The 22,428-nt window shown below is 50.0% G+C and overlaps 1 protein-coding gene across 1 annotated transcript; it reads right to left on the bottom strand.

Moving 5' to 3' along the window:
- Positions 1 to 644: 644 nt before the first annotated feature.
- On the bottom strand, positions 645 to 22,193 carry LOC142024816 (tripartite motif-containing protein 10-like). The gene is made up of 10 exons (XM_075017073.1): positions 22,136 to 22,193; positions 20,916 to 21,083; positions 19,962 to 20,454; positions 11,404 to 11,499; positions 9,509 to 9,739; positions 8,925 to 8,947; positions 8,170 to 8,285; positions 3,666 to 3,686; positions 2,880 to 2,900; positions 645 to 1,360 (listed from the first exon to the last, which is right to left on the bottom strand). Exons 2-10 carry the CDS (start codon positions 21,041 to 21,043, stop codon positions 849 to 851), a joined length of 1,641 nt encoding a protein of 546 aa, XP_074873174.1. The 5' UTR covers positions 21,044 to 21,083; positions 22,136 to 22,193; the 3' UTR covers positions 645 to 848.
- Positions 22,194 to 22,428: the final 235 nt, after the last annotated feature.

Below are 22,428 nucleotides of genomic sequence, written 5' to 3'. Positions count from 1 at the left end.
CTTGTTGGGCAACGTGCCATTGCCTGTCTCATGGGTTACAGGGCCACAGCCAAACCCCTCAGCTGGGCACTGGAATCTGATAAGGGCCTGTCTCTGTCACATACTGTTTCCCGGGGCTCAGGCCCCTCTCACAATAGGTCATCCCCACACCTCCCATTGTGCACTCCCAGAAATTTAAAATTTCAAATGGAATCCCAGAGCCAATACTTGTAACTCCACAGGTAACAATGATACAAACATCTGAGCCGAATAAAGAGATTCAGCAAATCACCAGACGTCTCCCTTGGCCTAGTTGGCAGATTTGGTACAAGCCGAGAAGAGCGGTTGCAATCATATTTTGCACGTTCATTTTACACTCCAGTAATGTCCCACCTCTGCACAGGGACGTGCCGGTCTGTTCCCTGTTGGGGCTGGGGGGACCCAACTGAGCAGGGAACCAAACCCACCACTCTGCCCCCAGCAACTGATGCTGGGAAATGAAAAATCAACAAACACATCAGAATTGTCTTTCCTGCTTTATTTACTGTTAATACCTGACAGACCCCAGTGAGATCTTAGGACACAGATGGAATCACATCCAGCTCCTCCCCCTAGCAACCCTCGTTACTTAATTGTGTCCTACCCCCCTTTTCCCCCCCAGCCCGGCTCTTAGTTTTGCCCCTGCCCAGCCCCATATCTGCCCCTCAGGGCCCCTCTGCCAGCCCGAGGGGCTCATCGCTCTCCCCATCCTGTCCCTGGTGGCCACAGGGAGGGAGGAGAATGGGCATTCAGGGGTCATAGAGCTGAGACAGGAGCTAGTAGATGGGAGTCCTCCAAGTTCACAGAGACTGAGGCTAGAGAGGCTGATTTCAGGGACACAGTCGGAGCTGAGATCTGTTATCCCACACCCCCAGCCAGGGCCGGATTCTCTCCCCAGGGAAGGAGCCCGGCGGGAAAGTGAAGATCGGGGCCTCAGCATCGATAAATGTCACCTGCCCCTGGTCACAGTCCAGACACACCCGGATCCTGCGGGGGGCCCGGCTCAGGGGCAGGTGGGTGCGAGGGGAGGTGAGAGCCTGGAACTGATCCCCCCACCACCGCACAGCCCAGATCCCTCCCTCGGGGCTGAGGCTGATCAGTCCCTTCCTGCTCACAGCCTCTCTGGCCACCCCCACAGCCCAGCATTGCCCATCCCCCACCTCCACCTCCCAGCAATGTCTCCCCGAGGTGAACCCCTCACAGCCCAGCACACAGAGCTCAGCGTCGAATCTCTCTGGGTTGTCGGGCAGTCGCTGCTGTGTACATTCCCATCTCACACTTTTCCCACCCTCAGACAGGACGAGGTCGGGATGAGCCGTGTCTGGATCCAGAGTCACACGGGCTGCAGGGGAGAGAGAATCAGAGCGTGAGGGGCAGAGCTCAGCCCAGGGGGAGGGTTTGATGGGTCAGTGACAGAATCGGGCCCAGCTGGAGAGTGACTCGGGGAATCTCCTTCCCCCAGGCTGAGCCCGACAGCTCTGAGATCTCAGCCCAGGGCTGGGGAGAGTCACTCACAGGCAGGGACGGGTCAGGGACAGGGTGAAAGGATGGGCTGGGCCAGGCCTGGGGCTTAGGATCTTTCCCCTCCTGCCCCCACCTCTCCCTGGGGAGGGACCAGAGACTCTGGGAGCCCTGGCAGATGGTCCAACTCAGTGACCATTGGCAGAGCTCCCCTCCCCCTAACACCTTAAATCTCCCTGTGCCCAGCTGCCCCTGGGCTGGACTTTGCTCTGGGGCCTCCCCACTGCACCCGGCCTGCTGGGAAATGTCACAGCTCAGGGAATAACAGGCCACACGCGACCAGGATAGATCCTGCCCTGAATATCACAGCTCAGCAGCAGAAGAGTCCATTAGCCTGAGGCAGGGAGGGAGGGGTTAAGACTGGGGAAGGGGTTTGATGGTGGAATAAGACAGAAGCTCAGAGTGTGGTGGGGAGAAGGGAGATTAGGTTTCTGTGGGGCCCTGGGCCTGAACATGTGGGGGGCGTCCCCTTCCCACCTGCTGTCCCTCAATTTCTCATGCTTCTGTCACGGGAATGGGGTCAGGGCACAGGGCAGGTCCCACTCCACCGACCCAGTGCTCCAGCTGGAGACTGGGCAGCTCCCTTATCCTGACTGTGCTCCCTGGCTGGAGTGCTGGGTGGGCAGCAGGCAGAGCTGGCCCAGCGGTACAGATACTCATTTTTCCTGGGCTCCACAACCAGCCAGGGCCTCTGGGCTTGGGCCCCTTTCTTCTGGTGGCTAATTACCCATTGCAGGGGGAGGGGGAGTGTAGAACAGCGGCTGGTTGAAAGAGGGAGAGGGACATGCTGGTGATGGGAGGAAAGTGATGCCCTGTGTACCAGAGACAGGCGCAGGCTGGGAACATGGTGGATGCAGACAGCCAAAAAGAACAAAGTTCCCAGCTCTGGTCACAGGAGCTCCCAGGGGTGTCTACTGGCCCCAGGAGAGCCCCTGGCTCTGATTCAGGCTCCGTCCCTCTGCTTGTGTCTGCAGCAGCGGTCACCCACAGACACAGTCCCTGTCACCCCATCAGGGTTGGGCCACTGCAGAGCTCATGGCTTTCTTCAGAGGGGAGAAGGGGAAGGAAAGAACAGGGAGGTGACAGGCCACTTCAGCAGAGAGATATAAAACAACTGCCCCTGACCGTGTTCCACCTGAGAGTTTCCCCCATCTTAACAAGTTGCACAAATCCCTCCAAAAAGCAAAGCAGGTAAATGAACAGCCAATGTCTCATATCGCAACAAAATCATAAAAGTGACATTGAAAACGGAAAACTTCCACACAAATGAAAGAAGCTCCTGCAGGAGGATCTGATTTGGGACAAACATTTCTTGTCAGTGGAAGGAGAATGACACTTACCGATTCCCATATGCGGTTTGCCTAAAGATGAAAGAGACACACACACGTTAGGGGTTTCCCACTTGTAATGTTTTTATTTCCCTTTATCACCACCACAGCAGTTCCGACTGAGGAATTATTTCCACACACTCTCCCCTGAAGGAGCTCAGACTGGACAGGTTGTGTTTGGGTTTTCCTGTCCAACCCCTGCCCTCCCCTTTCCAGTAATGGAACGGGTCTGTGCCCTTCCCCCCACTGCTGAACAACTGGCTCTGCAGAGGAGTTTGGGCTGAAAGCGGAGCCGGGGAAGGAGCAGAGCTACAACTGGGGAAGGAGCTGCACTGAGGGCAGAGTGGAGCTGTGACTGGGATGGGAGCTGGGCTGGGGGCAGAGTGGGAGCAGGAAGTGCTCCCTCTGCACCCCCATGTGGGCTGGCCTGGGCCTCCCAAACATTCCTCCATGTACCCCTAGGAAGGTGGGTCCCACTGTTTGGGGATCACTTGACTAGAGGATCTCGTCGACCCTTCTGGCCTTACGCTCTGTGTCTCTGCTACTGCAGTGACCATCGGTTGTTCAGATTAGTTTTCTGTGGAAAATTAATCTGGTTTAGTCATTCCCCACATTTTGCAAAGTAACATGAAAAACAACTCACAGCTCCAAACAGAAAAGAAATAATAAAAAAGTACGTCCGCAAACAAACAGAAAAGGGATTTGTTTGGAACAAGATAAATTTAATGCAAAAACCTCCCCTCAGGAGGATCTAATTTTTTTACAAAACCTTCTCAGAGGAAGGAGAATGGCACTTACTTGTTTCTTCATTTAGTTTGTCTGAAATAGAAGAGAAATAAGTTATATATAATATAGATGCATGTGTTTGTTCGGCATTTCCCTTTTCTTACGCTTCATTTCATTTCATTTCTCTGTCATTAATAAAAAAATGAAGACAGAGAACTCAACATCCTCTTCAGAACATTAGACAAAAGCATTCAGTGCTCCCTTCTGGTCTTAAGCTCTGTGATTCTATTGCTCTACCTGTTTTTCAACTCAGCTTTTGCTATGAAATCGATCTAAAGCACTCCCTACATCTTGGTCCTGCCAAGAGGGCAGGGAACTGGACTCAACGACCTCTTGAGGTTCCTTCCAGTTTTACGATTCTATTACATATTTTAGAGAGTTTGTCTCTTTGTCTCCAAATTTGACCTCCAAATTCAGTATATGGATTCTTCTTATCAGAACTTAAAGCAATATAAGTGTTTGGTTGCGTCAGGAAAATGAGATGTGCCTGGAATGGGATTTCTTCTCATAAAACCAAACAGGATCAGCTAATCAAGGACAGTCCTTAAAATTAACACAACTGAGTAAATGTTGAAAGAGACTGAACCAAGACAAGCCACAAAAATTTAGGATGAACCTTGAATAGACTTGTTTCTTAATAAACCTTCCAGAAATTTAGAAGAATGTTCTGTTTCAACACACCTAAATCAATGCTTAAGGTTTGAAAACTAAAAGAAAATGTTACTGGAAACCACATTAACTTTGCTGCCTCTTTTTTGTTAACACAGTGAAGAAAAAGAGAATTTAAAGCAACAAAAAATAAATATACATTTCATGAAATTCCCCTCTATAAAACGTACTAAAAAATTCAGTGGAAATGTGGTAATTTTTTTTTTTTTAAATCTAGAATAAAAATTAACTTCATCAAAACAACATTGTAATTTTGAAAAACACAACTATTTCAATGAAGGATGGACTTTTCCACTTCTTGTCAAACAACCCCGAATTGAGTTAAGGACCTGAGCAGTGCTGGGTGAATCTGCTAGTGAAGTTACAATCGGGATGTACAGAACATTTCAGCTATCATAGGGTTAGTTAGAGCATCAGAGCGGAAATGCAGCATGACCTGCCTATGCCCCAGGAGAAAGGAACTGGGAAGTATTTCTGTCCAAGTGTCTGTCATTTCTCACTCTAGTGGTAACATGACACAATCCATCATTTACAGTCAAGCTCTGAGATACAGTCATATCTGCTCTGATCCTACTGACAGAAACCGAAAACTCCAAGATCTCCACCAAACATTCAGAAACCTGAATTACCCACCGGGAGAAATAATAAACAAATCGACAAGGCCAGATGAATACCCAGAAACCAACCCCTCCAAGACAGGCCCAAAAAAGCCAAAAACTGAACACCACAGGTGCATCTACACTAAGAACTAACTTTGAAGTTAACTTCAAAGTTAGGCACTGCATTGAAGTAGCCAGCAGAGAGTCTACACACATTTTTCCCTTCCTTCAAAGTCCTTACTCCATTCCTGGGAATTGAGTAGTGCCCAAGTTTCGAAGTTTAACTTTGAAGCAGGGTGTGTGTAGATGCTTAACTTTGAAGTCAGCAACTTCGAAGTTATGTTTGTAGTGTAAACACAGCCCCCTTGTCATTACCTACAGCCCCCAATTCCAACCCCCTGCAACACATCATTAAAGATCTACAACCTATCCTAAATCAGGATGCCACTCTCCAGAAGGCCCTAGGTGACAGGCTTGTTCTTTCCTATGGACGACCTCCCTACCTTATGAGAATTCTCAGCAGCAACCACAGTCTATACCACAATAATAGTAATTCTGGAACTTTTCTGTGCAACAAGCCCCATTGCCAACTTTCTCCACATATCTGTTCTGGAGATACCACCACTGGACCTAACCACGTTAATTACAGAATCACAGGCACATTCTTCTGTTCCTCAACTAACATCATATATGCCCTCATGTGCCAACAATGCCCAAACACTATGTATATAGGACAGACTGCAAACACTCTTCCACAAAGAATGAATGGACATAGAACAGACATCAAACAACTCCAAATACACAAACCCATCAGCCAGCACTTTAATGGAGTGGGTCATCCTGTTAAAGACCTGAAAGTTTGTGTTCTACTGAAAAGGGACTTAAAAAACTGCCTGCAGAGGGAATGCTCAGAACTAACATTCATAGAATCGTAGAACACTAGGACTGGAAGGGACCTTGAAAGGTCATTGAGTCCAGCCCCCTGCCCTCATGGCAGGACCAAGTACTGCCTAAGCCACTCCCGATAGACATTTATCGAACCTGTTCTTAAGTATCTCCAGAGATGGAGATTCTACCACCTCCCTAGGCAATTTATTCCAGTGTTTGACCACCTTGACAGTTAGGAACTTTTTCCTAATGTCCAACCTCAACCTCCCTTGCTGTAGTTTAAGCCCATTGCCTCTTGTTCTATCCTCAGAGGTAAAGCAGAACAATTTTTATCAATCCTCCTTATGACACCCTTTTAGATACCTAAAATCTTCTATCCTGTCCCCCCACCCAATCTTCTCTTTTCCAAACTAAACAAGCCCAATTCTTTCAGTCTTCCTTCATAGGTCATGTTCTCTAGACCTTTGATCATTCTTGTTGCTCTTTTCTGGACCCTCTCTGATTTCTCCACATCTTTCTTGAAATGTGGTGCCCAGAACTGGACAAAATTCCCCAACTGAGGCCTAACCAGCTCAGAGTAGAACATAAGAATGACTCCTCGTGTCCTGCTCACAACACACCTGTTCATGCATCCCAGAATCACGTTTGCTTTCTTTGCAACAGCATCACACTGTTGACTCACATTTAGCTTGTGGTCCACAATAACCCCTAGATCCCTTTCTGCCATACTCCTTCCTAGACAGTCTCTCCCCATTCTGTATGTGTGAAACTGATTGCTCCTTCCTAAGTGGAGCATTTTGCATTTGATTATTAAACTTCATCCTGTTTACCTCAGACCATTTCTCCAATTTGTCCAGATCATTTTGAATTTTGACCCTATCCTCCAAAGCAGTTGCAACCCCTCCTAGCTTGGTATCTTCTGCAAACTTAATAAGCGTATTTTCTACACCAATATCTAAATTGTTGAAAAAGATATTGAACAGAACCGGTCCCAAAACAGACCCGTACAGAACCCCACTTGTTATACCTTTCCAGCAGGGTTGAGAACCATTAATAAATACTCTCTGATTAGGGTTATCCAGCCAGTTTTGTACCCACCTTATTGTAGCCCCATCTAAGTTGTATTTGCCTCGTTTATTGATAAGAATATCATGTGAGACCGTATCAAATGCCTTCCTAAAGTCTAGGTATACCACATCCACTGCTTCTCCCTTAACCACAAGGCTTGTTATCCTATCAAAGAAAGCTATCAGATTGGTTTGACGTGATTTGTTTTTTACAAATCCATGTTGGCTGTTCCTTATCACCTTTCCACTTTCCAGATGTTTTCCTTAATTACTTGTTCAATTATCTTTCCTGGCACAGAATTTAAACAGACTGGTCTGTAGTTTCCTGCATTGTTCTTATTCCCCTTTTTATAAATGGGCACTATATTTGCCTTTTTCCAGTCTTCTGGAATCTCTCCTGTCTCCCATGATTTTCCTAAGATGATGGCTAAAGGCTCAGATACCTCCTCTATCAGGTCCTTGAGTATTCTAGGATGCATTTCATCAGGCACTGCTGACTTGCAGATATCTAACTTTTCTAAGTGATTTTTAACTTGTTCTTTTTTTATTTTATCTTCTAAAGCCACCCCTTTCTCATTAGCATTCACTACATTAGGCATTCCTTCTTCAGACTTCCCCCTGAAGACCAAAACAAAGAAGTCATTAAGTATCTCTGCCATTTCCTGTAACTGTTTCTCCCTCCTCACTTAGCAATTCAAATTCAAATTCATATTCAAATTTGACACATTAACAGATGGTTTGAACAGTGACAGCAATTACCTGACCCATTACAAGGACTATTTTACATACTTCGATATTTTACCTAACTCTTAACTTCCCAACCTTACACACGCACACACCCCACCGTCCCTCTGCTCTTTTGATTTACCAACCTGGATAACAATTATTCTGACTTGTCAACGTTGATAACAATTTTTGGACCTCATATATTGAGTCTGTTCTGGCAAGGCTATGGTCTGAAGAAGTGGGTCTCTCCCACAAAAGCTCATCACCTCATTAATTATTTTGTTAGCCTTTAAAGTGCTACATGACTATTGTTTTGTTTTGATAGAATACAGACTAACACCACTGTCTCTCTGTCTCTAATGGTAACTCTAATGGCACAAGATACTTTGGAACAAATAAGATTTTTAATTAATCAATCAGAGTGTGGTGGACCCTACATTTTTGCCATTCTCACCCAGCAATTTAATAGAAGCACAACCTAATTGTGAACCAAGTGAACAGAGCCTTTTGCATTCCATTGTCCCAGACGCTAAACTCCCTTTCCCCTCCTAGGTCCTTTCTAGGTACCTTTGAACTTGCTCAGAGTCTCGGAGAGAGCAACAGTTTTCAGGGAGAAACCACTGACTTGTCCTTCCAGTTCAGGGGAAATCTCCGCTGGCGGCTGGAACTTCCCCTTCTCACACCTGGACAGAAACAACGTCAGATGGTGATACGGCATTTAGTGACTCGGTTCTTCAGTTCTTGCCAGTGAGTCTCTGCTCTGAGGGGCTGGGAGTTAGAATCCCTCGGCCTCTCCCAGCCTGAGAGCAGGTGCAGCACAGCCCAGGGCCCTGCAACATTCCCCTCGCAGGCCCCATTCAGATTCTAGAACTACGGCCTGGAGAGACCAGCTCTGGGGACAAAAGGGGAATTGCGTCTCCATGGCCCATTCACTCCGTGGCCTCCAGGCTCTGAGGGACAGGATGCTGCCAGTGGAAGTGCTGTACAAATCTGCCCACTAGGAACTAGACTCAGACACCAATTCAGCCAGTGCCCAGCAGTGACAAGCCGATGTTCCAGCCTCATAGTCCTGGGGCAGCCAGTCCCCCAGGGAGGTGACACCTCTAGGAAATACTTGAGGTCAGACTTTGTCATTGAGGGGATAATTGTAAACTCTGTGCAAGGGTGAGACCCTCAGGCTGGAGATGATCAGGGATATTTGTAGCTTAGATCTGACCCTCCCCTAACATCTCACTGTAGAGCCCAGGGGAGATTTGATGCAAACATCTTCTCCGAGGTTTTTCCCAACAAGGTGAGGTGTGAGGGGAGTGAGAGCCACGTACCTGCTCAAGGTGCTTCTGACATCCTACAGGGGAAGGAGAGAAAAGAATCTCAGTCCCACACAACACACACAGGGGATCCCAGGGAAGGGAGTTTGCAAATCTAGGGAAGAGGGGCCCTGCCCTGGCCCCAGGGCCTTGGATTCCCTGAGCTAATGGGGCTTTACCATCTCTAATAGCTCTGTGTATGTAACTCGACACCTCCAACTGCTGGACCCCAGAGCTTATGATTCAGGAGTCTCCCTTCCCTGTGTGGGGAGCTGGGATGTTTGTAACCATCGGCACCAGCTTCCACTTCTCCCAGGGGATGCAGAACCCCACTCCCACTCCACCCCCTCTTTCAGTGCCACACTTTGCCCCACCTCTTCCTGCCCCCACACTTCCTCTTCCCCACCTGTGCCCATCCCCGTCCCCCAGCACACCCTGGACCTGATCCTTTCCTCCCCCCAGCTGACTGTGGCTGGCAGGACGTGCAGGGAGAAGTGGAGGAGCTGTGGCTGGTGGGTGCAAAGCACCAACTTATTTTTTTCTCTGGGATCTCCAGCCCTGGGGCACACACAGAGTCTCTGTCTCTCCCTCAGTCTCACCTGCAGGAATTCACTCGCTGGCTTCTGACACTTCCCCTCCAGCTCACCCATCAGCTCACTGAGACGGGAAATCTGCGCAGAGAGTTCACGGACATTGTCATTCTGGAGCCTCACAATCTCCACCTCCAGCTTCTCCAGCTGGGCCAGCAGGAGTCGCTCTTGTTCCTCCAGGAACTGACGCAGCTGCTGGAATTCCCACACGATTTTCTGCCTCTCCCTTTGTGTCTGTCTCTGCAGGAAGACAGGGGAAGGGCTGGTCAGGGACATGTGTGGAGCCTGGGCCCTGTCATGGGGAGCTGAGTGCGCAGGAGGGAGAACGTCTTTGAAAATCCTGATATCTGACTTTTGACTCTGTTCTGTGCACACAAGGCAGAAGAGTCTCTCGCGGTTTCCCCCTTTGTTCCCAGTTGTCTCTGAAAGGGAGGTTGCCAAGGCTGCCATGTTAGCACATTCTGTCATTCACGGGCTGTGGAAGTTCAGACCCCGAGCAGCAGGAGGCCGGGCTCAGCACCGCACCGACAGAGATGCAAGTGGACAAAGAAGAAGCAAACGTGTTTGAACAAAATGAGCAGACACAGCAGGCAGCACTGCCTGGGGACAGCCAGTTCCCTTGGGGAGGATTTGTGCGAAAGGCACAAGGGCCAGACCAGGGTTTCCCAACCTATCACGTTTGAAAAGGAGTCACCATTGGGCAGTTAACCAACCCATTCAATTAAGTTCTACCATTTCAGCCCTGCAGGGCAGGGACCTGCCCTCTTGCGTGTGAAACAGGAATAGGGCAGAGATCTGGGGAACCAAAGGAGCAGCGGCCAGCTGAGGTGAGGCAGGTGGTGGAGGGGGAGGACGGGGTTGAGGGTTGGAAGGCTGAAGCCTGGAACTGGGGCTCAGAGGTGGTCAGGGCTCCGTGCCCCGTCCAGCTTCCAGCCGTGGCAGTTGGGGTCTCCCTCACACCTGGCCGGGGTTCCCGTGGATGGCGCTGCTGGCCGGAGTCCACACCTCAGCCAGATTCCAGCTGCGGGGGTCAGGAGCCTCTGTGACTCCCCGAGGCCCCTCCAGCCCTGAGTGACTCCTAGCCCCTGAGTGTGACTCCCCGGCCCCCTCTAGCCCCTGAGCGTGACTCCCCTTCCCCCTGAGCGTGGGGCTTAAGCCGGGGGGAGGGGTTTGGGGACGAGTGTTTTTCTACCACCACAGCTCTGGTTAACTAGAGTAACTGTACTGTTATTATTTTATTAATAATATTATTAATAAAAATAATAATATTTTATTCATGTATTCCCCTGTTCTGTGAAATAACTATTATGAATCTCCACATGAAGGGGCACAATTTTATATGGGGTAAACTTTCACAGCTGCACAGAATAAAGTCGTTTAAAGCGTTTTATATTCAGGTGCAAAATTAGCTGGTTACGGCGCTGCCCATCGTTACCCCACCCCCGTGTCTGAATTGCCGGGGGTCACCAAGTCTTCCTGAATTGTCACATGGGTCCCTGTCTGGGAAAGGCCGGGAACTGCTGGGCTAGACCGGGGTGTGCTGGGGAGAGAGCTGTCTTCAGGCTGGAGAAGGGCGAGTTACAGGCTGTGGCTGTTATTACCAGTTCTATCACAGGGTTTATTGTTGTTAATGGCACCCCAGCAGCTTCCGCAGGCCCCAGATGAGATCTGCCCTCAGGTGTGTGGGGCCCTGCACAGAACCTAGGGAGGGAAAATCCCTGCCCTGAGCCATTTACACTCTAACTGCAATGGAAGCTCAGGGCTTGTCTTCACACGGCTCTAACCCACCAATCCCCGATCACAGAGACACTCACTAGCCCTCCTTCACCAAGGCCACACAGGAGTCTGCCTCCAAACAGACCTCCCTCTGCCAGCCCTGATGGTTCATAACAGGGGGCACCTACCAGGTACTCCTGGCTTTTCCCCTCTCTTGTGCCTTTCAGTCCCAGCAGCTTTTCTCTCTCTTCTCTCAGAGTCTTCAAATGTGCCTGGATTTTTCCCTGAGGAAACAGGAAGGATTTGGGAGGTTTTACTTTCGGTTGAGAGAGGGATGGCGCAGAACTCAAGATAACTGTTAATCTTTGTGAGGTCAATACTCCCCAGGAGAGGACACGTTATTAATGCAGCCCCAGGGCTGGTCACAGCCAGACGTGTTACCAATTCACATTAGGGCTTTTTAGTAATTTGCGAGAGATCTGAGTTCTGCCCAAGCTGTGTGGGTACTTGCAGATTGCTGAGTGGTGCAGCACATTCCAGGGCACTGGAGTCACATGGGGGTGAATCAGCTGCTCCATCTGAGCCCTGTCGTGGGTGGGCTGAGGGCACCTCAGGCCCACACAGCGTTCAGCCCAGTGACCTCCTCTAGTGCTGGCCGCAGCATCTGAGTTTAACCCCTCGTGGAACTGCGCAGGAGTTCAGCCTCCCAGTGGGAACCTCCTCTCCCTGCTGGGCCTGGGGCCTTCAGCAGCGCGTCTTTCCCTCCCAACCGCTGCTCCTCTTCACTGCTCAGTGCTGGTGAGATGGGCCTCATAGCGTCACAGCTGCCTTCATAGCAGGTAAAATCTTTAGATCAAAAAGAATCTCATCCCAGCCTGGGTCTCCAGTAATGTTCTCTGTTTCTTAGGACTTGCTCACACTGGTTTTGGTTTTGTTTGTTTGTTTTCCAGAAAAGCCCCTTTATGGGTGGGAGGCAGATCCCACAAACCCTTGTGTCCACACTGCAAAGCTTGCTAGTCTGGTCTAACAGGGCATTTAACTTAAAACATTAACTCCACCAAAAACAAACAACTTTCACTGACTTCCTCCCTCTTTAGATTTTGAAACTGACTCAGTGGCTACATCTACACTAGCAAAAAACTTCGAAATGGCCATGCAAATGGCCATTTCGAAATTTACTAATGAAGCGCTGAAATACATATTCAGTGCCTCATTAGCATGCGGGTGGCTGCGGCACTTTGAAATTGATGCAGCTCGTCCAGATAGGGCTCCTTTTCAAAAGGACCCTGGCTACTTCAAAGCCCCTTATTCCTATGAGCACAGATTAAGGAATGCCGACCACAGGAGCGCTCTCATCGATGTTCAGCAGTGAGGACAGGGACCAATGCTGATGGCTGCAGAATTGATTTTAGGTACAGAATTGGTGTAACTAAAGGGCCATGTCTACACTAGCCCCAAACTTCGAAATGGCCATGTAAATGGCCATTTCGAAGTTTACTAATGAAGCGCTGAAATACATATTCAGCGCCTTATTAGCATGAGGGCGGCCACGGCACTTGGAAATTGACGCAGCTCGTCCAGACGGGGCTCCTTTTCGAAAGGACCCCGCCTACTTCGAAGTCCCCTTATTCCTATCTGCTCAGAGGAATAAGGGGACTTCGAAGTAGGCGGGGTCCTTTCGAAAAGGAGCCCCGTCAGGGCGAGCCGCGTCAATTTTGAAGTGCCGCGGGCGCCCTCATGCTAATGAGGCGCTGAATATGTATTTCAGCGCTTCATTAGTAAAGTTCGAAATGGCCATTTACATGGCCATTTCGAAGTTTGGGGCTAGTGTAGACATGGTCAGTTGCGTAGCAGCCGCCGACATTCCCAGTAAGAGCAGACGTAGCCTCAGGGGATGTCGGGCAACTTCGAAGGCAGGCTAGAAGCAAAAAGTGAAGCTGGCCCAAACACTGGCTGAAAAATGCCTCTTGCTTAAATAGGTTCCCTCTCTCCCCACTCCTCCCCCACAGGCATTCGTTAAGCATCCCCCCAAAATGGAGGTCGGTACCAGGTGGCAGAGTTACATGTCTTTAACCCAGCCACCTCCCAAAGCTACAGAACAAAAAGTCATTTACAAGCCCTCAGGTTAATTGCTCAGTCATGAGGAAAACTAACCCCAGAATCTCCAGCAATGGCTGTTATTAGCATCTCTAACTCTGAACAAGCACACACGGCGTATTTCCAACTACTCACAACAATTACACACTCAGCAGGTCAGAACATTAAATGTAATCGGTTACAAACCATCTTTTGTTCAAAGTATCTCTAAGTTATACAGATTTACAGTCACAGCCCATTTTCCATACAGCACAGGGGGGAGGGGTGTCCCTCACAAAGACAAACTTAAAAACTTCCTTTGTTGCCTTTTTGCCAGACTGGAGCATCACTAATTTGTACAGCAACTTTCAGGCCCTGAAGGCTGCACACACCGGAATGGTGCCATTGACTTGTCAGTAAAACGCAAAGTTATTACCCATCAGCCTGGACAGCAGCTCTGTACCTTGTACTCCTGGGCAGCCTCCTGGATGGGAACCACAGTGTGAGCGCAGTGAGCCCAGGACTCTCTGCAGATCACACAGATGGGGGTTTGATCCTCTTCACAGAACAGCTTCAGAGCCTCCTGGTGCTCCCCACACACCCCGTCCCCGCCTGCTCCCTTCGCTGCCTGCAAACTCAGCCGTTTGGCTATTTCTATAACATTGGCCAGCTGCCTGTTGGGCCGGAGGTGTCTCTGCTGCACAGTCTCTCTGCACTGAGGGCAGGAGGCGGCTGGGTCAGGTCCCTCCCAGCACTGGCTGATGCAGGCTCGGCAGAAGTTGTGCCCACACTCTGTAATCACTGGGTCCTTAAAGAACTCCAGACAGACAAGAACAACAAAAAGTCTTGTGGCACCTTATAGACTAACAGATATTTTAGAGAATAAGCTTTCATGGGCAAAGACCCACTTCATCAGATGCACCTGATAAGCAGGTCTTTGCCCACGAAAGCTCATGCTCCAGTATATCTGTTACTCTATAAGGTGCCACAAGACTTTGTTGTTGTTCTCGGAGCTACAGACTAACACGGCTCCCTCCCTGATTCCAGACAGACGGGACATGTGGCTTCTTCCTGGAGACTTTGCAGGGGGCTCCCTGCAGCCATGGCTCCCTCTGGGCTGGGAACAGGGTGAGTTTCACTTCCCTGAGCTCAGGAACAGGCTCATGTGCTGCAGCGAGTGGGTGTTTCCCTTCCTGGATCTGACTCAGGCTGTTTGCTAGGCTGGGAGGAGCTCACCGGTGACACTGGGTCCCTGGGACTCCCACGAGCTCATTGACTGGCCTAAGCACTCATGGGCAGCTGGAATAAATCTGTTAGTCTTCCAGGTGCTGCAGCCTCCTCCTTGTTGTGGCTGAAACAGACTAACAGGCCCTGACTGAAATCAGAGCCCTGGAGGCTGTTGTGGGAAAGGGGCGACGAGAGCCAGTTTCAGGTGTGGCAAGTCACTGACAGGGGTATAAAGAAGCAGTCCAGTAGCACTTGAAAGACTAACAGCATAATTTATAGGTGATGAGCTTTCGTGGGACAGACCCACTTCTTCAGCCCATAGCCAGACTGGAACAGACTCAGTATTTAAAGCACAGAGGAGGCAGGGAGGCCACCCAGAGGGGCTGGGAGGGGCAGGGGACACCCATTTAGCAGTTAAAGTTGTGGTGGGGATGTGGTGGGAGCAGCGCATCTCTGGAGTGCTACCTCCCCTCACCTGTGCTCACAGAGGCTTCCCGCGGACATCAGCCTCCCCCTGTGGCGGCAGGGCAGGGGCAGGGGCTGTGTCTAAGGGGGCCGCCAGTCTGGGCAGAATTCACTGGTCTGTTTGGAGGGGAACACTGGTGTTTCTTTGTCATCGTTTTTTATTATTTAAGGAGTAAAAGGTTCTCAGCTGCACAGAATAAAGGTCCGTAAGTATTTTTTAAATATTTTTTCCTCCGTTTCACAGTTGTGGGAAATATTTGGGGGCTCAGACAATCGGGCGTCAGGGAATCGTCATTCAGTGACAGGAGACACTGACACACGGAAAGTTTCTCTCTCCATTTTATTTTTGAAATATTTTTTGTTGTAGGACTGCTGCTTTTAAATCTGTTACTGAGTGTCCAGGGAGATTGAAGTGCTCTCCTGCAGGTTTGTGTATGTTACTGTTCCTGGTGTCTGATCTGTGTCCATTTATTCTTTTACATAGAGACTGTTCAGTTTGGCCAATGCAAATTGCAGTGGGGTATTGCTGGCACATGATGGCATATATTATATTAGTAGATGTGCAGGTAAAGGAGCCCCTGATGGCATGGTTGATGTTAGGTCCTGTGATGATATTGCTGGTGTACATATGTGAGCAGAGTTGGCAGTGAGGTTTGTTGCAGGGATTGGTTCTAGGCTTAGAGTGACTGTGTTGTGGTCTATAGTTGCTGGTGAGGATTTGTTTAAGGTTGGCCGGCTGTCTGTAGGCAAGGACAGGCCTGCCCCCGCAAGGTCTGTGAGAGTGAAGGATCATTGTTCAGGATGGGTTGCACATCACTGAGGATGCACTGGAGAGGCCTTAGTTGGGGGCTGTATGTGATGGTCAGTGGTGTTCTCTTGTTTTCCTTGCGAGGCCTGTCTTGTAGCAGGTGGCTTCTGTGTACCCGTCTGGCTCTATCAATGTGATTCCTCACTTCCTTACATGGGTATTGTAGTTTCAGGAGAGCTTGGTAAAGGTCTTGTAGATGTTTGTCTCTGTCTGACGGATCGGAGCAAATGCGGTTGTACCTTAGTGCCGGGCTGTATACAATGGATCGTGTGGTGTGCCCTGGATGGAAGCTGGAGGCATGTAGATAAGCATAGAGACCTGTGGGTTTTCGGTATAGGGGGGTATTTATGTGACCATCGCTTACGTGCACAGCAGTGTCCAGGAAATGGATCTCTTGTGTGGACTGGTCCATGCTAAGGTTGATGGTGGGATGAGAACTGTTGAAATCACGATGGATCTCTTCAAGAGCCTCCCTCCAATGGGTCCAGATGATGAAGACGTCATCAGTGTAGCGCACGTAGAGGAGGGGCACTAGAGGACGAGAACTGAGAAAGCGTTGTTCCAGGTGAGCCATAAAAATGTTGGCAAACTGTGGGGCCATGCGGGTACCCACAGCAGTGCCACTGATTTGAAGGTATAAATTGTCCTCAAATCTGAAATAGTTGTGGGTGAGGACAAGGTCACAAAGCTCTGCCACCATTTGTGCCATGGTCTCATCAGGGATAATGTTCCTAACAGCTTGGAGTCCATCTTCATGTGGGATATTGGTGTAAAGGGCCTCTACATCCACGGTGGTTAGGATGGTGTTTTCAGGATGGTCACCAGTGGACTGTAGTTTCCTGAGGAAGTCAGTGGTGTCTTGAAGAAAGCTGGGAGTGCTGGTAGCATAGGGTCTAAGTAGAGAGTCCACATATCCAGACAATCCTGTGGTGAGGGTGCCAATGCCTGAGATGATGGGGTGTCCAGGATTCCCAGGTTTGTGGATCTTGGGTAGCAGGTAGAATAAACCTGGTTTGGGTTCAAGGGATGTGTCTGTGTAGATTTGTTCCTGTGTTTTTATAGGGAGAGTCTGGAGCAGATGCTGTAGTTTCTTTGTGTACTCCTCAGTGGGATCCTCGGACAGAGGCCTGTAGAATGTGGTGTTGGAGCATTGCCTGGCAGCCTCCTTTTGGCAGTCTGTCCTATTCATGACGACAGCAGCGCCTCCCTTGTCCGCCTCTTGGATGACAATGTCAGAGTTGTTTCTGAGGCTGCTGATGGCGTTGTGTTCTGCAAGGCTGAGGTGATGGGGTAAGAGATGCCGCTTTTCCACAATTTCTGCCTGTGCACGCCGGCGGAAGCATTCTATGTATCGGTCCAGTTTGTCATTTTGACCATCGGGGGAGTCCATGAGGAATTCTTTTTCTTGTACCGTAGGTGGGAGGGTACCTGTGGGTCACTGCGCTGTTCAGTGTCATGTTGGAAGCATTCCCCGAGTCAGAGACGGCAAAAGTAGGATTCCAGATCACCACAGAACTGTATCAAGTTTGTGGAAGTAGTGGGGCAGTGGGAGAGTCCCCAAGAAAGTGCATATTCTTGTGCTGGGCTGAGTGTGTAGTTGGATGGATTGACAATACTGCTGGGTGAGTTAAGGGTACCCCTGTTGTGGCCCATATGGAAAGGAGGAGTTTAGATAGTTTACAGTCCTTTTTCTTCTGTAGAGAAGAGAAATGTGCATTGTAAGTCTCCTGTCTTGTTTCAGTGAAGTCCAGCCATGTGGAGGTTTGTGGGGAAGGTTACTCTTTTATGAGGGTCTCCAGATTTGAGAGCTCTCTGTTGATGTTTTCCTGTTTGCTGTACAGGATGCTGATCAGGTGGTTCCTCAGTTTCTTAGAGAATGTGTGGCACAATCTCTCACTGTAATCTGTGCAGTATGTTGATTTCAGTGGGTTTTTCACCTTCAGTCCTTTTGGTGTGATGTCCTTCTGTTTGCATTTGGAGGGGAAGATGATGTCTGTCTGTATCCTTGCAAGTTTTTCATGAGGTTGATGGATTTCCACTCAATATGGCTAAATGCAGTGCCTTGCATGGTGACAAGTGACAGAGTATCAAACTACAATACCCGTCTAAGGAAATAAGGAGACAGATTGACAGAGCCAGACGGGTACCTAGAAGCCACCTGCTACAAGAGAGGCCTCGCAAGGAAACAAGAGAACACCACTGGCCATCACGTGCAGCCCCAACTAAAGCCTCTCCAACACATCATCAGTGATCTGCAACCCCCTTTGCATGCAGACAGCCTGCCAACCTTAAACAAACTCTCACCAGCAACTACAGACCACAACACAGTCACTCTAAACCTGGAACCAATCCCTGCAACAAACCTCGCTGCCAACTCAGCTCACATATCTACACCAGCGATATCGTCACAGGACTTAACATCAACCACGCCATCAAGGGCTCCTTTACCTGCACATCTACTAATATAATACATGCCATCATGTGCCAACAATGCCCCACTGCAATTTACATTGGCCAAACTGGACAGTCTCTGTGTAAAGAATAAATGGATATAAATCAGACATCAGGAATAGTAACATACACAAACCTGCAGGAGAACAACTCAATCTCCCTAGACACTCAGTAACAGATTTAAAAGCAGCAGTCCTAGAACAAAAAAAATGTCAAAAATAAAATGGAGAGAGAAATATCTGAGCTGCAATTCATTTACAAATTTGACTCCATCAACCAAGGATTAAACAGAGACTGGGAGTGGCCAGGCCAGAACAGACTCAATATTTAAGGCACAGAGAACCAAAAATAGTAATCAAGGTTGACAAATCAGAAAAATATTATCAAGGTGAGCAAATCAGAAAGCAGAGGGGCAGAAGTGTGGGGGGGAGTTGGGAGTCAAGAATTAGATAAAGCCAAATATGAAAAAGAGCCCCCCTAATGACCCAGAAAATTCGCATCCCGGTTCAAACCACGTGTCAATGTGTCGAATTTGAATACAAAAGAGAGTTCAGCAGCCTCTATTTCCAAAGTGTTGTGAAAATTCCTCTTCAGTAAAACACAGACTTTCAGGTCATTAACAGAACGGCCCGTTCCATTAAAGTGCTGGCTGACAGGTTTGTGAATCAGGAGTGTTCTTATGTCTGTTTTATGTCTATTTATTCTTTGTCTGAGAGTTTGAAATCTGTCCAATATACAAAGCATCTGGGCATTGTTGGCACATGATGGCAGATATGACGTTAGTTGAGGAACATGAGAATGTGCCCGTGGTTCTGTGAATAACCTGGTTAGGCCCAGTGATGGTATCTCCAGAATAGATCTGTGGACGAAGTTGGCAACAGGCCTTGTTGCAAGGAAAAGTTCCAGGACTGGTGTTCCAGACATGAAAACACTCCCGGGTGTGTGTGTGGGTTACACGTTTCCACTAGCTGGAGAAGAGCATCTTGAGCATCAGAGACCCAGGGACAACCCAGGTGAACCCCCACTTGTAACTTCCCACAGGCAGATCTGAACCAGTGATCTCTGGAGCTTAGTGCCTGAGCCTCTGCAGTTTGAGCTAAAAGCCACCTCCCGCTTAGCTAAGGCTGTGGGGGGAGACTCATTTGCTCTCTGTGTATGTGGTTCAAGTGACCCTGCGTGGGAGAGTGAGCCACACCTACGTGTCCAGCATCAGAGAGGAGCCGTGTTAGTCTGTATCTTTGAGAACAACAACAAGTCCTGGGGCACCTTCGACACTGACAGATATTTTGGAGCACGAGCTTTCACGGGCAAAGACCTGCTTCACTGGCTGCATGAGTCGGGGGGTGGTTTCCAGAGGGGTATTTAAAGAGGGAGGTCCCAGGAAAAGGGAGGGCCAGAGTTGTGTAACCCAGCTTGATGTGGGCTCCTCCTCCTCCTGCAGTGCAGCGCCCCTGAAACCAGCTCTGACTGGGGTGGCAGACCAGGGTGCACCGGCTTACTGTCACCTCTGTGCGCACCTCTCCCTAAGGACTGTCTGGGGTAGTGTCAGTGGCCAGGGTTCTGTGCATCAGACAAGAGGAAGGCGCCTGCAGGACAGAGATGTCAGTGGAACAAGAGATCAGAGGAGGAAATCTGGGGCACCGGGAGTTTCAGGGGCTCTGAGAGACTGAGTCTGAAAAGGGACAGATGGAATTAACCCACACCCAGAGCGTGTCCTACCTTGTACTTCTGCGCAGCCTCGTCCAGGCCCAGCACCGTGTGAGAGCTGTGCTCGGGGGACCTCCAGCAAACCACACACACGGCTTCCCCGTCCTCCTCGCAGAACAGGTCCAGGCCTTTGCCGTGTCTCTCACAGGGATTCTCAGTTCCAGGTTTGAAATCCAGGTGTTTGACTTTCTCCACGATATTTGCGAGCTGGTAGTTATTCCGGAGAGCCCCTCCCTGGATTCGGGCTCTGCAGCTGGGGCAGTACAAAGAGTCAGAGCCCAGCTCTACCCACGTCTCACAGTACTGAGTGATGCAGCCTCGGCAGAAGTTGTGCCCACACTCTGTGCTCACGGGGTCTGTGAGATACTCCAGGCAGATGGGACACTTGGTTTCCTCTTGGATTTCCCATACAGGAGTCGCAGCGGCCATGGCTGGTGAGGACTCTGGGCTTCTCTTCTCTTCGCACGAGGAACAGGTTTGCTGATAATGGGCGGTGCCTGTTCTCCTGCCAGGGGCAGAGGTACAGAATGAGGTGAGGAGAAAGGAGAGGCCGGGGGAGGAGCTGCAGAAAGACAAGCAAAGGAGGCAGGAGAAGGACATGGGCATGGGAGCAGCAGGTGTAAAGACGTAGAAAGGGAATGAAAGGAGAAGGGGGGCAGGACACAAACAGTTAAACTCAGGCTGTGTCTGCGCAGTGAGTGTTGGGGTTTGGGTGGGGCTGGATTGTACCCTAGTGTCCCCCCACGCTGCCCACGTGTTGCTGTGGCCTCCCTGCTCTTGGCAGCGTGCTCACTCCTGCAGTGTCAGCGCAGGTACCAGTACCGAGCTGGGAATCGCCTCCCAGGGGCTGTGTCCAGGTGCCCTCAATTGAACTAGGAGATTCTTAGCTGGCAGTGAGGGCGTCCGCAGCCACCCCCAGGCCTGCACTGAAATGGCTAACGGTGGAAACTAGCCCCACTAAGTTACCTCAGCGACACTGTGTGCGGAGGGGCCCTAACTTGGCTGTGTCTGGCTGAACATCCCAACACCACCGGTACCAGCCGGGCTGCAGGCACTCCCTGGGCTAAGGTCACAGGCAGCTGGTGACGAGGCATGAAACCTGCAGCAACTCACCAATCAGCAGCAACCCCTGAGCTGAAGGGAAAGTTTATAGCAAGTGAGCCAAGCTTTATGACAGCGCAGTCTAAGGGTTACAGCCCAGCCCCCGCACAGCACCAGCTGCGAGCTGACCGAGAGCCTTGGGGTTCACAGGTGCACAGCTCCGTACGCCGAAGGGAACAGAACAGTCCTGCCCATCCCCCACCCCACCGAACCCCAGTCCAGCTCCTCCAGATCTTCCCAGTGGTTTTCTTTCTCCGGGGCCAATATTAGCCCATAGTCCCTGCGTGGGCTGGTGCTGCTGGGGGGAAGAGGAGCCAGGGATCCATCCGTGGGTTGGACTGGCTCTGGGGAGAAGTGTGATAGCTCAGGGAGCAGGGCCAGTGGGGACTGCTCAGTGCACAGAGCTGCACATAATGAACTCAGTGAGCAGCATCTGCTTCTCTACTCAGGCACTTTACACCTGGGGCTCGTGCAAATGTTCCCACCTACTACCATGGGTCGAGATTCCCACTCAGGTTGTACCAGGGCTCCTTTGACCTCAGCCAGTGTCTGGGCCCTTGCGAGGTTCCTCCCCTGGCAGGAGACACTGACATAGGAGTCAGGTATTTCTTTGGTGCAAACTCTATTAGTTACATACAATATCCGCGCATTCCTGTAGAAACCAACAGCAGCCGGCAGTTCCCTCACTCAGAACCCCACATCTGTCCTTCCAGGGGACCCTGGGCCTGCAGCAACCTCTGTCTGTCTGCCTGCGTCCCGCCAGGGTCACACTCCCTACTGCTTTTCTTGGCTCTGTGCCTCACACATGCGGAGCTTCCAGCCAATCTCTCAGCCCCTGTGTTTCCAGCCAGCTCCAGGGAACCTCCCCCCTGCCCCCCCCCGAGGCCTGCTCTGCACTTAACACCTAGCTCAGAATATAAGAACGGCCAGACTGGGTCAGACCAAAGGCCCATCTCGCCCAGTAGCCTGTCTGCTGACAGTGGCCAATACCAGGTGCCCCAGAGGGAATGAACTGAACAGTTAACGCTCTCTCTCCTGCCATCCATCTCCAGCCTCTGACAGAGGCAAGGGACATCATTCCTTACCCAGCCTGGCTCATGGCCATTAATGGACAGAACCTCCATGAATTTATCGAGCTGTTTTTCAAACCATGTTACAGATCTGGCTGTCACAGCCTCCTCTGGCGAGGAGTTCCTCAGGTTGACTGTGCGCTGTGTGAAGAAGAACTTCCTGTTATTGATTTTGAACCTGCTGCCCATTCATTTCATTTGGTGTCCTCTAGCTCTGATGTTCTGGGAATAAGTAAATAATTTATCCTTGTTCACTTTCTGCAGACCGCTCATCACTTTATCTACCTCTATCATACCCCCCCTTAGTC

This window comes from Carettochelys insculpta, chromosome 22 (genome assembly GCF_033958435.1).
Source record: "Carettochelys insculpta isolate YL-2023 chromosome 22, ASM3395843v1, whole genome shotgun sequence".
Lineage (NCBI taxonomy): Eukaryota > Metazoa > Chordata > Testudines > Carettochelyidae > Carettochelys > Carettochelys insculpta.
This window is presented reverse-complemented; position numbering and strand designations above follow the sequence as displayed.

Bases quoted from the DNA above. Each gene is read 5' to 3' on its own strand.
- LOC142024816 (XM_075017073.1), bottom strand. From the start codon at position 21,043: ATGCCTCGTCACCAGCTGCCTGTGACCTTAGCCCAGGGAGTGCCTGCA. The intron at 9,740-11,403 runs GTAGGTGCCCCC...GTCTTCCTGCAG, and splicing joins GGAAAAGCCAGGAGTACCTG to AGACAGACACAAAGGGAGAG. The intron at 8,948-9,508 runs GTGAGACTGAGG...CTTCCCCTGTAG, and splicing joins CAGCGAGTGAATTCCTGCAG to GATGTCAGAAGCACCTTGAG.